This window comes from Bombus flavifrons, chromosome 17 (genome assembly GCF_040668555.2).
Source record: "Bombus flavifrons isolate JBK064 chromosome 17, iyBomFlav1_principal, whole genome shotgun sequence".
In the NCBI taxonomy this organism is placed as follows: domain Eukaryota; kingdom Metazoa; phylum Arthropoda; class Insecta; order Hymenoptera; family Apidae; genus Bombus; species Bombus flavifrons.
Window position 1 is genome coordinate 4,382,857 of NC_138458.1, and position 14,192 is coordinate 4,397,048.

General features: G+C 32.9%; 1 protein-coding gene across 4 annotated transcripts in view; it reads right to left on the minus strand.

Moving 5' to 3' along the window:
* Positions 1-3,011: 3,011 nt before the first annotated feature.
* Positions 3,012-14,192, minus strand: part of LOC138188763 (transcription activator GAGA) — a 72,736-nt gene continuing 61,555 nt past the window's right edge. For 2 of the 4 annotated variants that reach the window (XM_069130803.1, XM_069130802.1), the window contains exons 9-10: positions 11,123-11,237; positions 9,311-10,568 (exon numbers count right to left, since the gene is read on the minus strand). In XM_069130803.1, coding sequence (XP_068986904.1) covers positions 10,478-10,568; positions 11,123-11,237 — 206 coding nt within the window. In that variant the 3' untranslated portion in view covers positions 9,311-10,477. Of the gene's footprint in view, positions 3,955-4,133; positions 4,292-9,310; positions 10,569-11,122; positions 11,238-14,192 lie in introns of those variants that run through there. The other 2 variants (XM_069130804.1, XM_069130805.1) reach the window with 2 other exon arrangements.

A 14,192-nucleotide genomic window follows, 5' to 3' on the forward strand; every position in this document is an offset into this window, starting at 1 on the left:
AATGTAAATTAATAAAGATATAAAAATTCATGTAAGTAATTAAAGGGACATTTCTATTGAACAGCTTGCTACTTTAGCAGGTAATTTTTCCTCTTTCGTTTATTAATCTGAAATCGATTAACTCCACACTTTTCGACTGCATGTTGTACGTTCTTTGAATGTTACGTTAAAAAGAAACATAACCTCTGTTACAGTTATCTTCGCAAAGAAAGTTAACTAAGAATTAGTTAATCCAAACTGCGCCCTTATCATCCTAATTACAGTAGAACCTCGATCATCCGAACCCCTGTCATCCGAATTTCCTATTACCCGTACGTTCCATTATCCGAACACATTTAACATGTAAGAAGTTCAATCCTTTACAGGAATTTTTGTCAACGACCAACGACACTACTGGCGAGAACACGATACAACTTCACAAGCAATTAGGTTTACAAGATTGCAGTTATGAGATGGCATATGCTTGGTTGGGCATCAGATATGTGACACTGAGAAGAGCATGGAGAAAACTAGTGAATTACATTGAAGACACTATACAGGACGAAGTGGAAGATAATATTACGACAGATGTAGAAGAGACTCTTTCTGCATTGAACACAATACTAGGTTTCGGTTATTGCAACAGCCCCGACGTAATAGAATGGTTTCAACGCAATGCACCTTCTTCGATTGGCTATCGTGCTAATGTTACGTATGCTTCGAATAACGAATTAATTGAGAAACGAATATAATGGCAATAATGATATTCCTCGACGTTTTGTAGCATTTGAGTCCTTAGACATAATCTATGCAGAAAAGAAATGTAACTTTGCCGAATGAAATGTGCTAAAACAGCTACGTGATTTAGCAGCTAGACAGATCATATTTAATTTTAGTATCGATATTGCTGTTATTAGGTTGGCCAATAAGTAACGTCGTGTTTTCACGCCACCTGGCGTTCTGTTGTCTTGAAGTAACGATGTGGTGTTCCTAACCTCACAAATCGGGTCATATATCAGCTGATGGTGCCTCTGACGAAAAGACGTATAATTAAGCAAACTGTGTCGTTAAAAAGCACCACACAAACGACAAAAAAGATTTGCAATGTGCACGATGATGATGCTATAAGTGTAAAAGTGATGCAAATGGTTGTTTATGAGATTTCGTAGTGGAGATTTCACGGTATGCGAAGAGAAACAGCCTGGTACATCCGTCAAAGTTGATAATGACAAATTATCGACTGTTGATAAGCAGACAGATTACTGAGATGTTGAAAGAAGCGGAATCTAACGTTCGGAATCACTTACATCAACTTGTAATAGTTTCCTGATGCGAGACATTTGATGCAAGAGTAGTGTAAATGAATCTTTTGCCTATTTAATGTAACAGTACAGCTTGAAAACATAACCTTTATTCTGTTTTGTCAAGAAGTCGTGTAAGTGTATCTTCGTTAGTTTCTTGGTGGATAGAAGAATATGTGAAAATCAGCCACTCGACCCCTCACAGAAATTTTACTTTATCCCTCGTTATCTAGTAATCAACTATTTTCAATCAACTTACACCATTTTTGCATTAAACGGCTCATATGGCATTTAGATTCCACACAAATTGCCAGAAAGAAACATAGCGGATAGAATGTTGGCTTGTGATTTGCTATTGAAACGTTAGGAAAATGAGCCATTTCTAAAGTGGATTGTCACAGTTGATGAGAAATGGGTCACCTACAATAATGCTCTACGGAAAAGGCATTGGCCTAAACCGAGATCAATTGCATTAACAACTTCCAAGTCCAAGTTTATAGCCTGAGAAGATCACACTGTGTGTATAATGGCATTGCAAGGGAATAGTGTATTACGAGCACCTAGCACAAGATGAGACTATAAATTCTACGAAATATTGTAAGCAATTGGACCGGCTAAAGGTGAATATCGAGGAGAAATGGCCAGGAATAGCGAATAGAAAAGAAGTCATTTTTCACCACGACGATGAGAAACCACGCGTCTCGTCGCAAGCTCGACAAAAACTGAGGCAATTCAATTGGGATGTTCTCTGATACCTTTTCATCTCTGACATAATATCCTTAAATCGTCATTTGTTCAGATCTTTATAAAATTCAGTGATAAAAATGTTGATGCAAAATGCATGTGTCCATGTTCCTTGCAGAAAAAGATGAGTTTTGGAAGAGTGGAATTATTGTCCACACGATGGCAGAATTTGGTCTGTGGACCAAAACGGACACTACGTTGCTGAATAAAATTTCTCAATAAAAACACAAAGTGACTATCTTTTTGTACAAAAAGTACAATATTACTTATTGGTCAACCTAATATTTATTTACATTTTTGAAATATATAGAACAAAGGTGAGCTTTCAAAGATAAATATCTTATTTAATTTTATTATTTGTATCGCCATTGTTATAATTTGTTCCTTCTTGAAACACATAGGATAAATATGAACGTTCAAAGATGAACATCTTTTCGAGGATGAACATCAGGAAAGTAACTATTCTATTATTCGATCATACTTATCCTTCAATTAGTCCGGACAACTGAGGTTCTACCATATTTCATTGAATTCCATCCTAAGAGGTTGCTACTACCACTACGTTCGTTCGCGAATTATAAACAAAATTGTTTTTCGTTCATAATAAACGATCGTGTTTATTACTAACGAAATTACTTCGTTTTTTTTTTTTTTTTTTTGTTCATTTCTAATTATTGATCCTATACAAGTTATATGATTTATTACGAGTTCTTTCGTTATTAAGATCGATTTTTTTTTTTTAAATCCGTTTCGAAGATGATTTTTCTATCAAGTAGGCCGCGTCCGCTTTTCCCTTTAAAAGTATCTCGCTGTTAGGTTAGATGTTTCTTTTTCTTTTTTAAGTTCACGATACTTTTCGTTATTTTATTTACATCTTATCAGCTCTTTGTTTACGAATTGTATTCAACACTCAGAAATTGGAGTTGATAAATTTAAGGCTCGGTTATTAATTATTAATAACGATAGTCGGATGTTTTTAATTATATCTTTTAAACGAATGTACGTTTCTTTTGAATAATTCTTTACGAAGGTAATATTATTGATTCGTATGATTTTCAACCGATCCTAGCGGTGCTAATTTAAAACACGGCGGTTTAAGGCATAAGGACAACCTTGACATGATCCAAATTATGGAAATTTGGAAATTACGCGATTTAAGACGTCACGTTCTTTCTCAAAGAGACGTTCTTCCCCCGTACCTTCGAAGATTTTTTAATTCTTCACGTAATTGAACTACATCATGTACCAGAATAATCTGATATTCTGAAGCAATCAACGAATTGATCCTATAACGGCTTTAACTGTCCAAATAGTCTCGGCATTGTTTCATCGAAGGTAAAATATCAATCTACGAAGTAACTCGACTTGGTATTCTGCCTTTGTTACGTCAAAAAGGCATATCTGCAACTTCCGCTTAAATCAAGTCATTGCTGTCAGGCAGCAGGAAAATAGTTTTCCTGTGTGTATAACAAATAAGAAAGTCGTATCTGCGTTAAAACTGAATATATAACAGTTCATATCCCGGACGTATGTGAAATCGATGCCTGGTTGTTAAGTGGTAAAAGACACTTTTCTCAAAATCACCTTTCGACCAGATACACCTATTTGAATTAACACGGCAGCATTGATTCCTTCAAGTTCTTGAACATTTTAACAATAACGAATCCTTCGTGTAATTCAGTGGTTATGTGGTATATTAACCACGGCCAGATTAAACGGCGTGCCAACTTAATCGAAAATAGTAATTTTCAAGGTGTCGATGCCGAGAGAGGACGAAGCAAGAAGGTTAGTCGCAAGCCGCAAGAAGTCCCCAGATTCGATTGAACGTTGCGAAGTTGTTCGATTATGGCTGCACGTTCAACGCACTTCTACCACCTCTCACTTATCTTCGGGATTTGCCCTTGGTGATCTTTCTGTTTCCTGTCTCTCACTGCGAACAAATATTATCAACCCTTCCAGACTCCTCCTTTTCCTTTCTCTGCTTTGGTATCCTTTCATATACATATATCTAATAAAAGATTTGCATAAAATTTTTTATTGTGCACTGCCGACCAGAAGTACGTGTATACATGTTAGGACAGCTGCTGATATTTAGTATAAATTGACTGCTTATCACAGATTTTATTTTCTAGTTATTTTATCATAAATTTTGTTATTCGCGTGCCCCATAAGGTTTATTAAATGAAGTAAATTTAATTACACAAATTTCCCAATAAATATAACGAGTATGTGTCCTAATACGTACTTATGGTCGGCAGTGTAGATACCTATATTATAAAAGATTATAGTATTAAGAAACATATATAAAAGACATTCATGAAATACATAAAGATTATATACACGGTGTTTTGTAATAAATTGGCGATATTTAAAGGACGGATTCAGCACCTAATTCAACACCACAACAGAAAAATACTGACATCAACATATCAGTCATTTACTATATAGCAATAATATCACTCGAAAGTCACGATTTTAGGGAACACGAGTTTGAATGTTCCGAATTGTTATCTTCTCCCATATATTCTTTGCAAAAATAGCAATTTGTCTTGGGGACGTTCGACAATTTTATATAATGTATTTTTGTGGAATTATTTTGAAGCTTGGAGGTTGGTATACGTGAAACGTATGTGGGAAATGCGAAGACTAATGTACTCGAATATTATTTATTTCCTATTATACATATGTAGTATTAAATGTAAAGAATACTACGATATATCATTGCATAACCTCTCACAATTTGTACTAATTTACAATTTATAGTTATATGTTTCCCTTACCGTTTCTTAAATTGTTGAATCGTTTCGACGTTTTTTAATTAATCTCCTCAGAATAGGTCGGCTGTGTATCGTTTGTGAAAGTATTTGGGTGATTGGATAGCTTCTGTTTGTATTTTTCAGCATGATTTGCGATTAATCTGTTATAGTTTCGTGATGATGCAATAGCGACACAACTGCCCTCGCGTGGTGAATTTTTAAAGTTCACTTATAGGTCTCTACCAGTAGAAAGTACATGCAAGAAACAATTGCTTTTCCTGTACCAATAATTCAAAAACTAAAAATTTTGAGTTCCTGTTTACGAAATATAGCGAGTTTAACATTCTGTCATTTCATATTAAATTACCTTCGTAGGAGATGCTAAAAATAACTACCTTGCATTTCTTCAGTGCATCCATCCATTGAATTTCTAACCAATTAGCTGTTTTTGACGATTTGAAATCAATCGTATACTCAGCACCTACTAAAATTTTAAATAAATAAAAAATACTCTTGGTGAGTACTATAAGCCCTTAAATTCTTGGACTTTTTTTTACCAACCTATTGTATATATTGTACAGTATAACACATTGTGATATGTCAATACGAATCTTTTTTTATCTTTTATTTTTCTTCTTTTGGGGGGGGGGGGGTGCTGAATTTGTCCCTCAAATGTTGCCCATTTATCATGAAACACCGAGTATATGCAAGTACTTCATGTTGTCCGTAATACAAGCGTGATTAATGCGATTTGTTTCAAAGCATTCTTCGTTGCAATTAAAATCGTTGGATCCTAGACTAATTACTGCACAAGATTCCTTAATGAAATTAGTTAACTGTATCACGAGCGATACGTAGGAATTAATTTTAAAAAGCTTACGATTAATCAGAAAAGAAGAACAGTCGTAACTACAACTTCCTCTGAATGACCGGATGCGATTATTGAACCCAATTAAAACGCGTACCTATCGTTTTAAAGTGTTCTTAAACGTATGTAATGAAATATTAATGTAACAGTCTGAAGAACGTATAAATGAGACAGCTGAATGTCTGTATGACAGAAATTTCTTTTAACGAAGTTTCACAAAATTTCTGAATGGAAATAGTATAATAGCGCATAAATTTCTTAATTGCTGCAATAAAATATGATATAATAGTCTTGGGCATTTCATGTATCTAACGTTTGTGCTATTAGTTGAATGTGCACAAAATTTTTAATTGCAAGGAATACTAATTTTTCATTGAAAAACACTTAGGAAACGTTAATTTTTCTTGTTTTACTTGATGCCTATTTACGATAATCAACTAATAATATAGAAATTATCGTATTAACCTGTTTTTCACAGAAACGTGTGTAAACACGTGTGTAAGCAAATCGTTCAGCGACAATAATTACATTTATTGGTAAATATAATTGGAAATGTAGTGGAATGTAGTGATATGTAGTGGAAAATCAACTATTGATTTTTCAAGGGAAAATAAACGTAATTTAAACGGTCAGTTAACGTGAATAACAATAAAGTAAAAAAAGCTAATAGGATTTTTTTGTATTATTTAATATAAATAATGATATATTTATCTTTCGTCTTCACTTTACTGACTTCATCTCCATGACGGCTCATTTAAGTCTATACAATTTTTTTTATTAAATTTTTGTGTTTTAAAAGATCCAAAAAAAACTTCTGAAGGCTCTTTCAAGCTTCTAAAACATCATCCAGTAGTTTTTACTGTTACCTCGTTTACCTCAGTCTTTTTAAACAAAGTAAAATTGAAACAGAAATGTGGGAAGAATGAAAAATGGCTTAAAATTGTTGGTCGAAAACGATCCAGTAAGCAGATGGATGATTAAATACTCCTTAGATCCTGTACGTTGAAAATTTGATTAATTTTTCGCAATGATTCGAAAAAAATGTTATTTCCCCGGAATTTTTGGAATATTTATAATTATAATATGTCTAAAAAATTATAATAAAAGAAAATTCATATTTTTGTATCAGCAAATCTTATGCTTATTTTATAAAGTGAATTAAATAAATTGAATAAATATTTTTTATGAATTAAATGAATCAAATAAATATTTTATGAGTGAATTAGAAGAATAGTTATTGTTATAAATTATATAAATTAAATTGATTATCGTTAACTGCTTCTGCTAAATTCAGTTATTACTTTCACTAATATACAATTAAATTCTAAAATAAAAAACAGAAAAGTACGAAATTGTCACGTGCAATAATTCATTTTTCATGGTTTCAATATCAAGTGCATATAATGTGTTAATTTAAATTAATGTCGCTGTTGAGTTTTTCCATTCACTGAGAAATAAAATTGCGATTCTCATTTTTAATTCAACTTGCTTCCATTAAAAATTAACAATTTCATTTTTACAGGTAAATTTAATTATGCTACTATACAAATTGATATTATACAAACATACGGTACGTGCAAAAATTTCAGACCGCCTATGGAAGGAATCTAAATTTTTTGTTTTTTTTTTTTAATTGAGGTAAGGATATTTTATGTTATTTTATTATTATTTTTTTTTAGACTGCTGTCGAATAATTATTTAAGAATCTCGTTGCATTATTTTCAAAAAGTTAATTTCTATTTTTGATTTGCTTTCCTTCTTCTTCTTCATCATTTATGATCGCATATTATACGATATTTAAGTGAAGTTTCCTTTCATGTATTTTCAAAAAATATGCGAATCATAAAATACCATAAATAAGCATCATAATGGAAATATTATTGGAAAAGGGGAAGATCTACGTATTTACATAGATCAACATGCAGAAACGTTTCCTAAGAATGTGTTCAGTTACCCGTTACAGGATCAGCAACGTAGCAAGCAAAAAATGTTGCACTTTTTCTTTTAACTAAATTGATGGACTTATTAAACCGGCAGTACTATAATTTATAGTTCTATTGGACCAAACGATACACCAACCAATTACCAATGAGCTGGAAAACTCATGAGCAGAGGAATCCAATAAAGGTGGTCAAAGTCATCCCATCCTAGCAGCGAACATCCCATTCAGAAAATATAGGTCAAATTGCGATAAAAAATGCATTCTTCTTGCAGAAAGTTTATTTCATTTAAGTGTATTTGTTACTATGTACATGTAGACCAGAAATGAAAATGCACAGAGAGAAAAATACCAACTCTGTCCGAGGAGATAGTAAACCGTATTAAAAAATACAAAAGAAGAATATAAAAGCACCCGAATAACAAAATTAACAGAAAACGAGTAGGTAGCATCCCATGGATTCAAGTACATTATAGAGAAGCAACAGTCGTGGAACAACATCCTATGGGGCATTGGTATTAGCGTGATACCAAATCATAAATGATAAAAGAGAATTATCAAAAATGGAACAAGATAAATTATAATGAAAAGGTGAAAGAGAAACAGATATGCTTAGGCGAGAGAGAGAGAGAGAGAGAGAGAGAGAGCCAAAATTCAAGAAAGATCATGTCATACACGACTGAAAGGTAGATTCACTGTGACAAATAGTTATCGATCGCACATGCTTCCCTATATGTCAGATGATACTTCATGGTAGCAAATATCGTTAGATTTTATATGAGTCTTACTATAATATTACTGTAGAGTTGGGTTACGTTGTTAGATCATGTTAGGTTTGGCTCAGACTATTCTACTACCAGGTTTACACATTTTAACCCATATTTTCTAAATAGAAAGTTTATATAAATAGAATAAAACGTTTACATTTGCAGTAGCTGTGACCAATGTTGGATTCCTCTACTCATAAGCTTTCTTATGTTGTATTATACGACCCAATAGACGTAAGCCTAATAAATACTCCAGTGCAGCCAAATCGACTATGCACGTAATTGTATACTTGAGCGGTGTACTTGTATAAATTTAGTGCGTAAGAATGAATTATGCCTGTAGGTACGTGTTCATCTGCGACACAGCTACAAGCATAGGCGACATGTTTGCCACGTCGCTTAATTTACGTTTATATAAACTAGAAACAAAGGATAAGAATTAGGTTTGGATTCGGTTAGGTTGGCAACCAATATCGACGCATGCGCCATCAGGCACGTACATTATAGGTAAACTTCACTGTAGTGGTAATACATGATTAGGAAACTGAGAATTTCGAACTAGTAGCAGAAAATTGAACTATCGAGAATAGATCGAGTATCTATCACCTATACGATCACCAATATTTAAAGGGACACGTTGTAAAGAACGCGTTTTAAATTCGTTTTAATGCCTGCGAATTGATCAGTATAACAACGGTCGTGTAATTATTTATGTAATTATAAAAATTTACGCAATGAAACTTTTTCTAGAAATAAATAAAAATAATATATATTGTTGTGTGTACAGTTCAAGTCAAGAGGAAATTATTGACCGCTTCAGTGCATGGGTTAAAAGTATATCATTATCTATAAGAGTATACTCATTATACTTTACAAAAAAAGATTTTGTTCCATCAGGTAAGTATTATTGCAATCATAAATAGAATTGGACATAAAATTCATGAATTTTAAGAAGTCGTGTAGGAAATTTATTTAAATTTTTTTTCTAAATAGTCGCATACGTCGTTTAAAGAATACTACAATTACATCAGTTAATCTTCCAAGCTCTTCAATTAACACAGAACTTAGTATATTAACAAAGACTACTTGTAAAGAAAAAAAAACTACTTCATAGAATATTAAACAAGTTTTAAATTGTTAGAAGCTATTGAGTGTTTGGAATATAAATAAACCAGCTAGTTGACTAGACTATTTTCAGCAGTTTACAATCTTACCACCAGAGGGTTAAAATCTAAGTCACGCCTCTACTAAGTTTCTCAATATAAATTCTAACATTTTCATGTTACTTGTACAGTTCAAATACTTGTACAATATTAAAATATACACGTTCATGTATATTTGTGCAATAAATTTGTACATGTATATCGCTCAAATATGCAGTTATGTACGTGTGTAGCCTGTTTAATACTATTTAGGTATAATTGTGTCGTGTGAGAACTATATGGCAGTCAGATATAATTGTGCAGTAAATTCGTATATGTACACCCCTCAAGTATGCAGTTACGTGTACAACCGGCTTAAGGTACACTTGCGCACACACGACTTGTACAAGTATGGATGTTTAAACGTATTTATATTTCTTGTACAATGAAAATACTTGTGCAATATTATTATACACACGCTCGTGTATACTTGTGAAATTTTGTATATGTATACCGCTAGTATACTAGTATATAAAGTATATAGTTACGTGTGTAACCGGCTTAACGCTGTTCAGGTATATTTGTGTCGTGCGTCTGCTATATGGCCATCAGGTATTATATAAGAAAACTTCTAATTAACGTTACGTAACACATAGAATAGAAACAAACAAGTATTGATTGGATATCGTTTTAGAAAAATGAAATACCACAATAACTTCAATTATACTATTTCTATTTACATGTTTATACTCAATATTATAACCAAAATGTTAAATACGGTAAGTCTTCATCTCAACAAAATTTTAGGTTAGGACTGTATATATGTACCGCGTTCAATGAGTACACTCAGAAAGTAATATAAATATAAATTGTGTATCTGAAGACATAACAAAAGTTTATAACTGCCAGATTATTAGAAGGACTATTATTTCCATTTTATCTTATCTGAATAAGGGAACATCTTTAAAATTCTGCGGAACATTAAAGTAGTAAATGCTGCGTATCTTTCAGTAATGGAAAACATTTGTTTATGCCCAGAATCTTTAATTTAAAAGTCAAAGCGCCTCGCAGGCTAAAAGAAACAATTTTATGCAAATATGAGGAGGCTTACGTCGACAAAAAGTGCCAGAATTTACATTTTCATTTATTGGGTATTAAACCTCGCAAACGATTTAAATACCACTTTTAAATGCAAACGCACAGCGTTCTTTTTGTCACAGCAGTTTTTTAAACCATTACTGGTTTAATCTACCATAATTTCTGGGTTAATCTATTATAACGATTAATTCGAATTATTTATAACGATTAATCTATTATAAGGATTCAGAATCGTAGGGAACTAATATTATTAACGATATTCACAAATATATAATTAATAGAAAATACTTTTCACCGGTAAATAAAACTGCATAATTTTCTATACCTATTTTAACATCATGGATTTTTATAATTGTCATGCGAAAAGCAAATCTTCAGTTAATTTCAAACGTCGATGACACTCGAATGAAAATTTAGCAAGTTCTCGTTGATGAAGTGTAATAACTGAAAGTCTCGGTTTACGATCGAAGGAAAGATAAAGAAGAAAAAAAATACTAGAGGATGAATCGGAAATTAAATTGGACTCACCAAATGTATCTAATAGATTTCATCTTGAGTGCCGTCGAGTTCTCCTTGCACTTGTAAGCCAACACTTGCTTCACGCTGCTCACGTCGACTGTGGGAAACCTCGATGTCACGTAGGCTTTAAAATTTCAATGAAAAATGTATTTTCACCAGATGTGGAAAATTAGATACTGCGATTCTACTGATCACCACTGCATTCAACCAATATTTCATTCATTCCTCCATTCGTTTTACTTTATGCCCTTCGTGGACAGAATTATCACTCCAAAAGTAGGATGTCTACGTTCACTTGGAACCTGGGACCGTAACAGCTATAATCGAAATGAAACAAATTGCATATATAAGAATTAGTAGATTATTTCAACCGATTTTGGTTACGAACAACCGTTAGAAACAATCACAATGTTTTTGCTTACCGATAACCATTATCGATAAGAGATTCCTTTTTGGCTACTTGGCATACCGAGCGAGCAATTAACTGAAGGGAATATACCTGTTCTACCCGTTTAACGAGTTAAGAAAGTTGCATATAAAAAACGAATAGAGAATCTGTTTTTAGTGCCTTTAGGCTAGATACCGATTATCATTAATGTTAACAACTGACGATGACGAAGAAAACATTCCGTTACTGGTGATGGTTACCGGCAACCAAAAAGAGATGTTACGTCATCGATAGAGGTTATCGGTAATCAAAAAAATTCCGTCACGAATAATAGTCAATGGTGACAAAAAAAAAGAATTATGTTACGGATAATGGTTATCGACAACCAAAAACAATTTTCTCATATATAACGATTACGTGCAACCAAAACGAAATTGTCATAATAACAGTTATCGGTAACCAACAACATTCTGTCGTCGATAATAGTTATCAGTAAACAAAAAGAATTCCATCATAAATATTAGTTACTGGTTACTAGAAAAAGGATTATGTTACGGATAATCGTTATCGACAACTAAAAACAATTTTCTTATGTATAATGATTATGAGTAACCAAAAAAGATTGTCATAATAACGATTACCGGTAACCAAAAAAATTCTGTCGTCGATAGTGGTTATCGGTAACCAATAATACTTTGGTTATTCATAACGATTATTCATAACCAAAATCAGTTAAAATTATTTACTAGCTCTTATACTGCAACTTTTAGTCGTTTTAGCTATAACTGTTAGGGTTCCTGGTTCCTTGTTATTGTATACTTTAATTTCTGCGTTGAATTGTTTAAAACACTGCTCTGATTTATTTATTAAAGAGCAGAAAATGGTGAACAAAGATGCGATGTTGACTTATAAAATTTGCTCGATGGATGTGACTAGTTAACAACAGATGATAATTTTCTTTTTTTACACGTCGTAGAAATTTGTCAAATCTCGTAAATTCTTCGTAAATCTTCGATTTGTCTAGATTTTATTCTCACGAATAATTAAACCAGCTAATTACCGTTCTTTTCGATATAAAGAAACTATACTGTTTCGAACGAGAAACCAATCTCCTCTTGTGGCTAACCTTACGCCTAGCCTTACAGTTAATTACTAGCTCTCGAGTACTCGAGCAGCTGTAATTTAGGATATATACAACAACTAAGCAAATGCAATTTCCTTAAATAATTATGAAAAGATATTACTGTTATCCGAACAATTCCTCATTAGATCAGTTATAGCTTTCCATTAATTCGAATACTGGTGTTTCCACTGCACATAGATGTCGCTTATGGATATGATATACAGGGTGTCCCGGTATTGGTGGTACAATCAGCGAGAAAGTGATTTTACGTGAAAAAGCAAATCGAAGATGCGGAATAAAATTGTTTTGTTTCATACGACGCTTCGTTTTCGAGAAGATCGATCCTGAAAGTTTGTCAAATGCAGTCAAACTCGATTAACTTCGAGCGAAACAGAAACGAATAATTGACAGCAAGTTATCCGAGTGAAAGTAGGTCAAAAATGTAGGAAAAAACTTTTCCATAGAAAGTTTCGTTTCCGAAAAAATAAAATTTGAAAATTGATCCAATACGTGCATACCGGACAAACTCTATTTCCTTGAAAACGATGTCTTAAATGAACAAATATTTTCGCAGGTAGAATAATCTCCTGCTGATGGTTTACTCGTATCTAATCGGTAACTATCGAAATTTACATATAGCAATCAAATTTTCAAAGTCAATTTTCTCGAGAACGAAGCGTTAAATGTAAAAAAATGTATTCTATATTTTAGATATATCTTTTCATGTAGATCCCTCTACTTCTCGATTGTACTATCAGTAATAGGACACCCGATATATATTTCCCGAATCGATTTTTACTACATCTCACAACTACAAAACGAAAAACTTAAAAATCTGATATAATGCAGTTAATATGATATAATATGATAATAACATATATATATATGTCAGGTTAGGGTTAGAATTTTGGGCGCGTAACAACTCTTCGCGTGAATTAGCCATTGTTTTACACAGCCGAGATTATATTTACACGTATATACAAGTCTACTACAAAGATTAACAAATAATAAGTCTAGTGAATAATAAGCTTAACGAATAATAAAGTTAGTGAAATAATAAGTTGAACAAATAATAAGTCTAACAAATAATAAGTCTAATGAATAATAAGTTTAACGAACAGTAAGGTTAATGAATAGTATGATTTACGAATAATAAGTTTAATGAATGCTATGAACAATATTTTTGGGTCCAAACGAATCCACGGTCAACGGGATAACTCTTTACTAAGCGTAAACTGATCTTAGGCACAGAAATACGATTGTTGAAAATGCTCGATGTGTCACTCTCCAAGGCAATCGCAAGAATGCCAGCCTCGTGGAGATTTTTCTCGCTGTACGATTGCATTTGTTTTTCTATACCCGTTTGGAAGCATCGAGAAAGTTCCAAACGCCGTTGCTAGGCAGACTCGTTGGAAGCATCGAGAAAGTTCCAAACGCCGTTGCTAGGCAGTTTCTGCCTGGAGTTTGATTATTAATACAATGTATGTCCTATTGTATCAGCATCTCCGTGGCAACATCACACGTGGCTAGGCCCGCTCCTGAGGCCGCATGCCGCCACAACCACATTT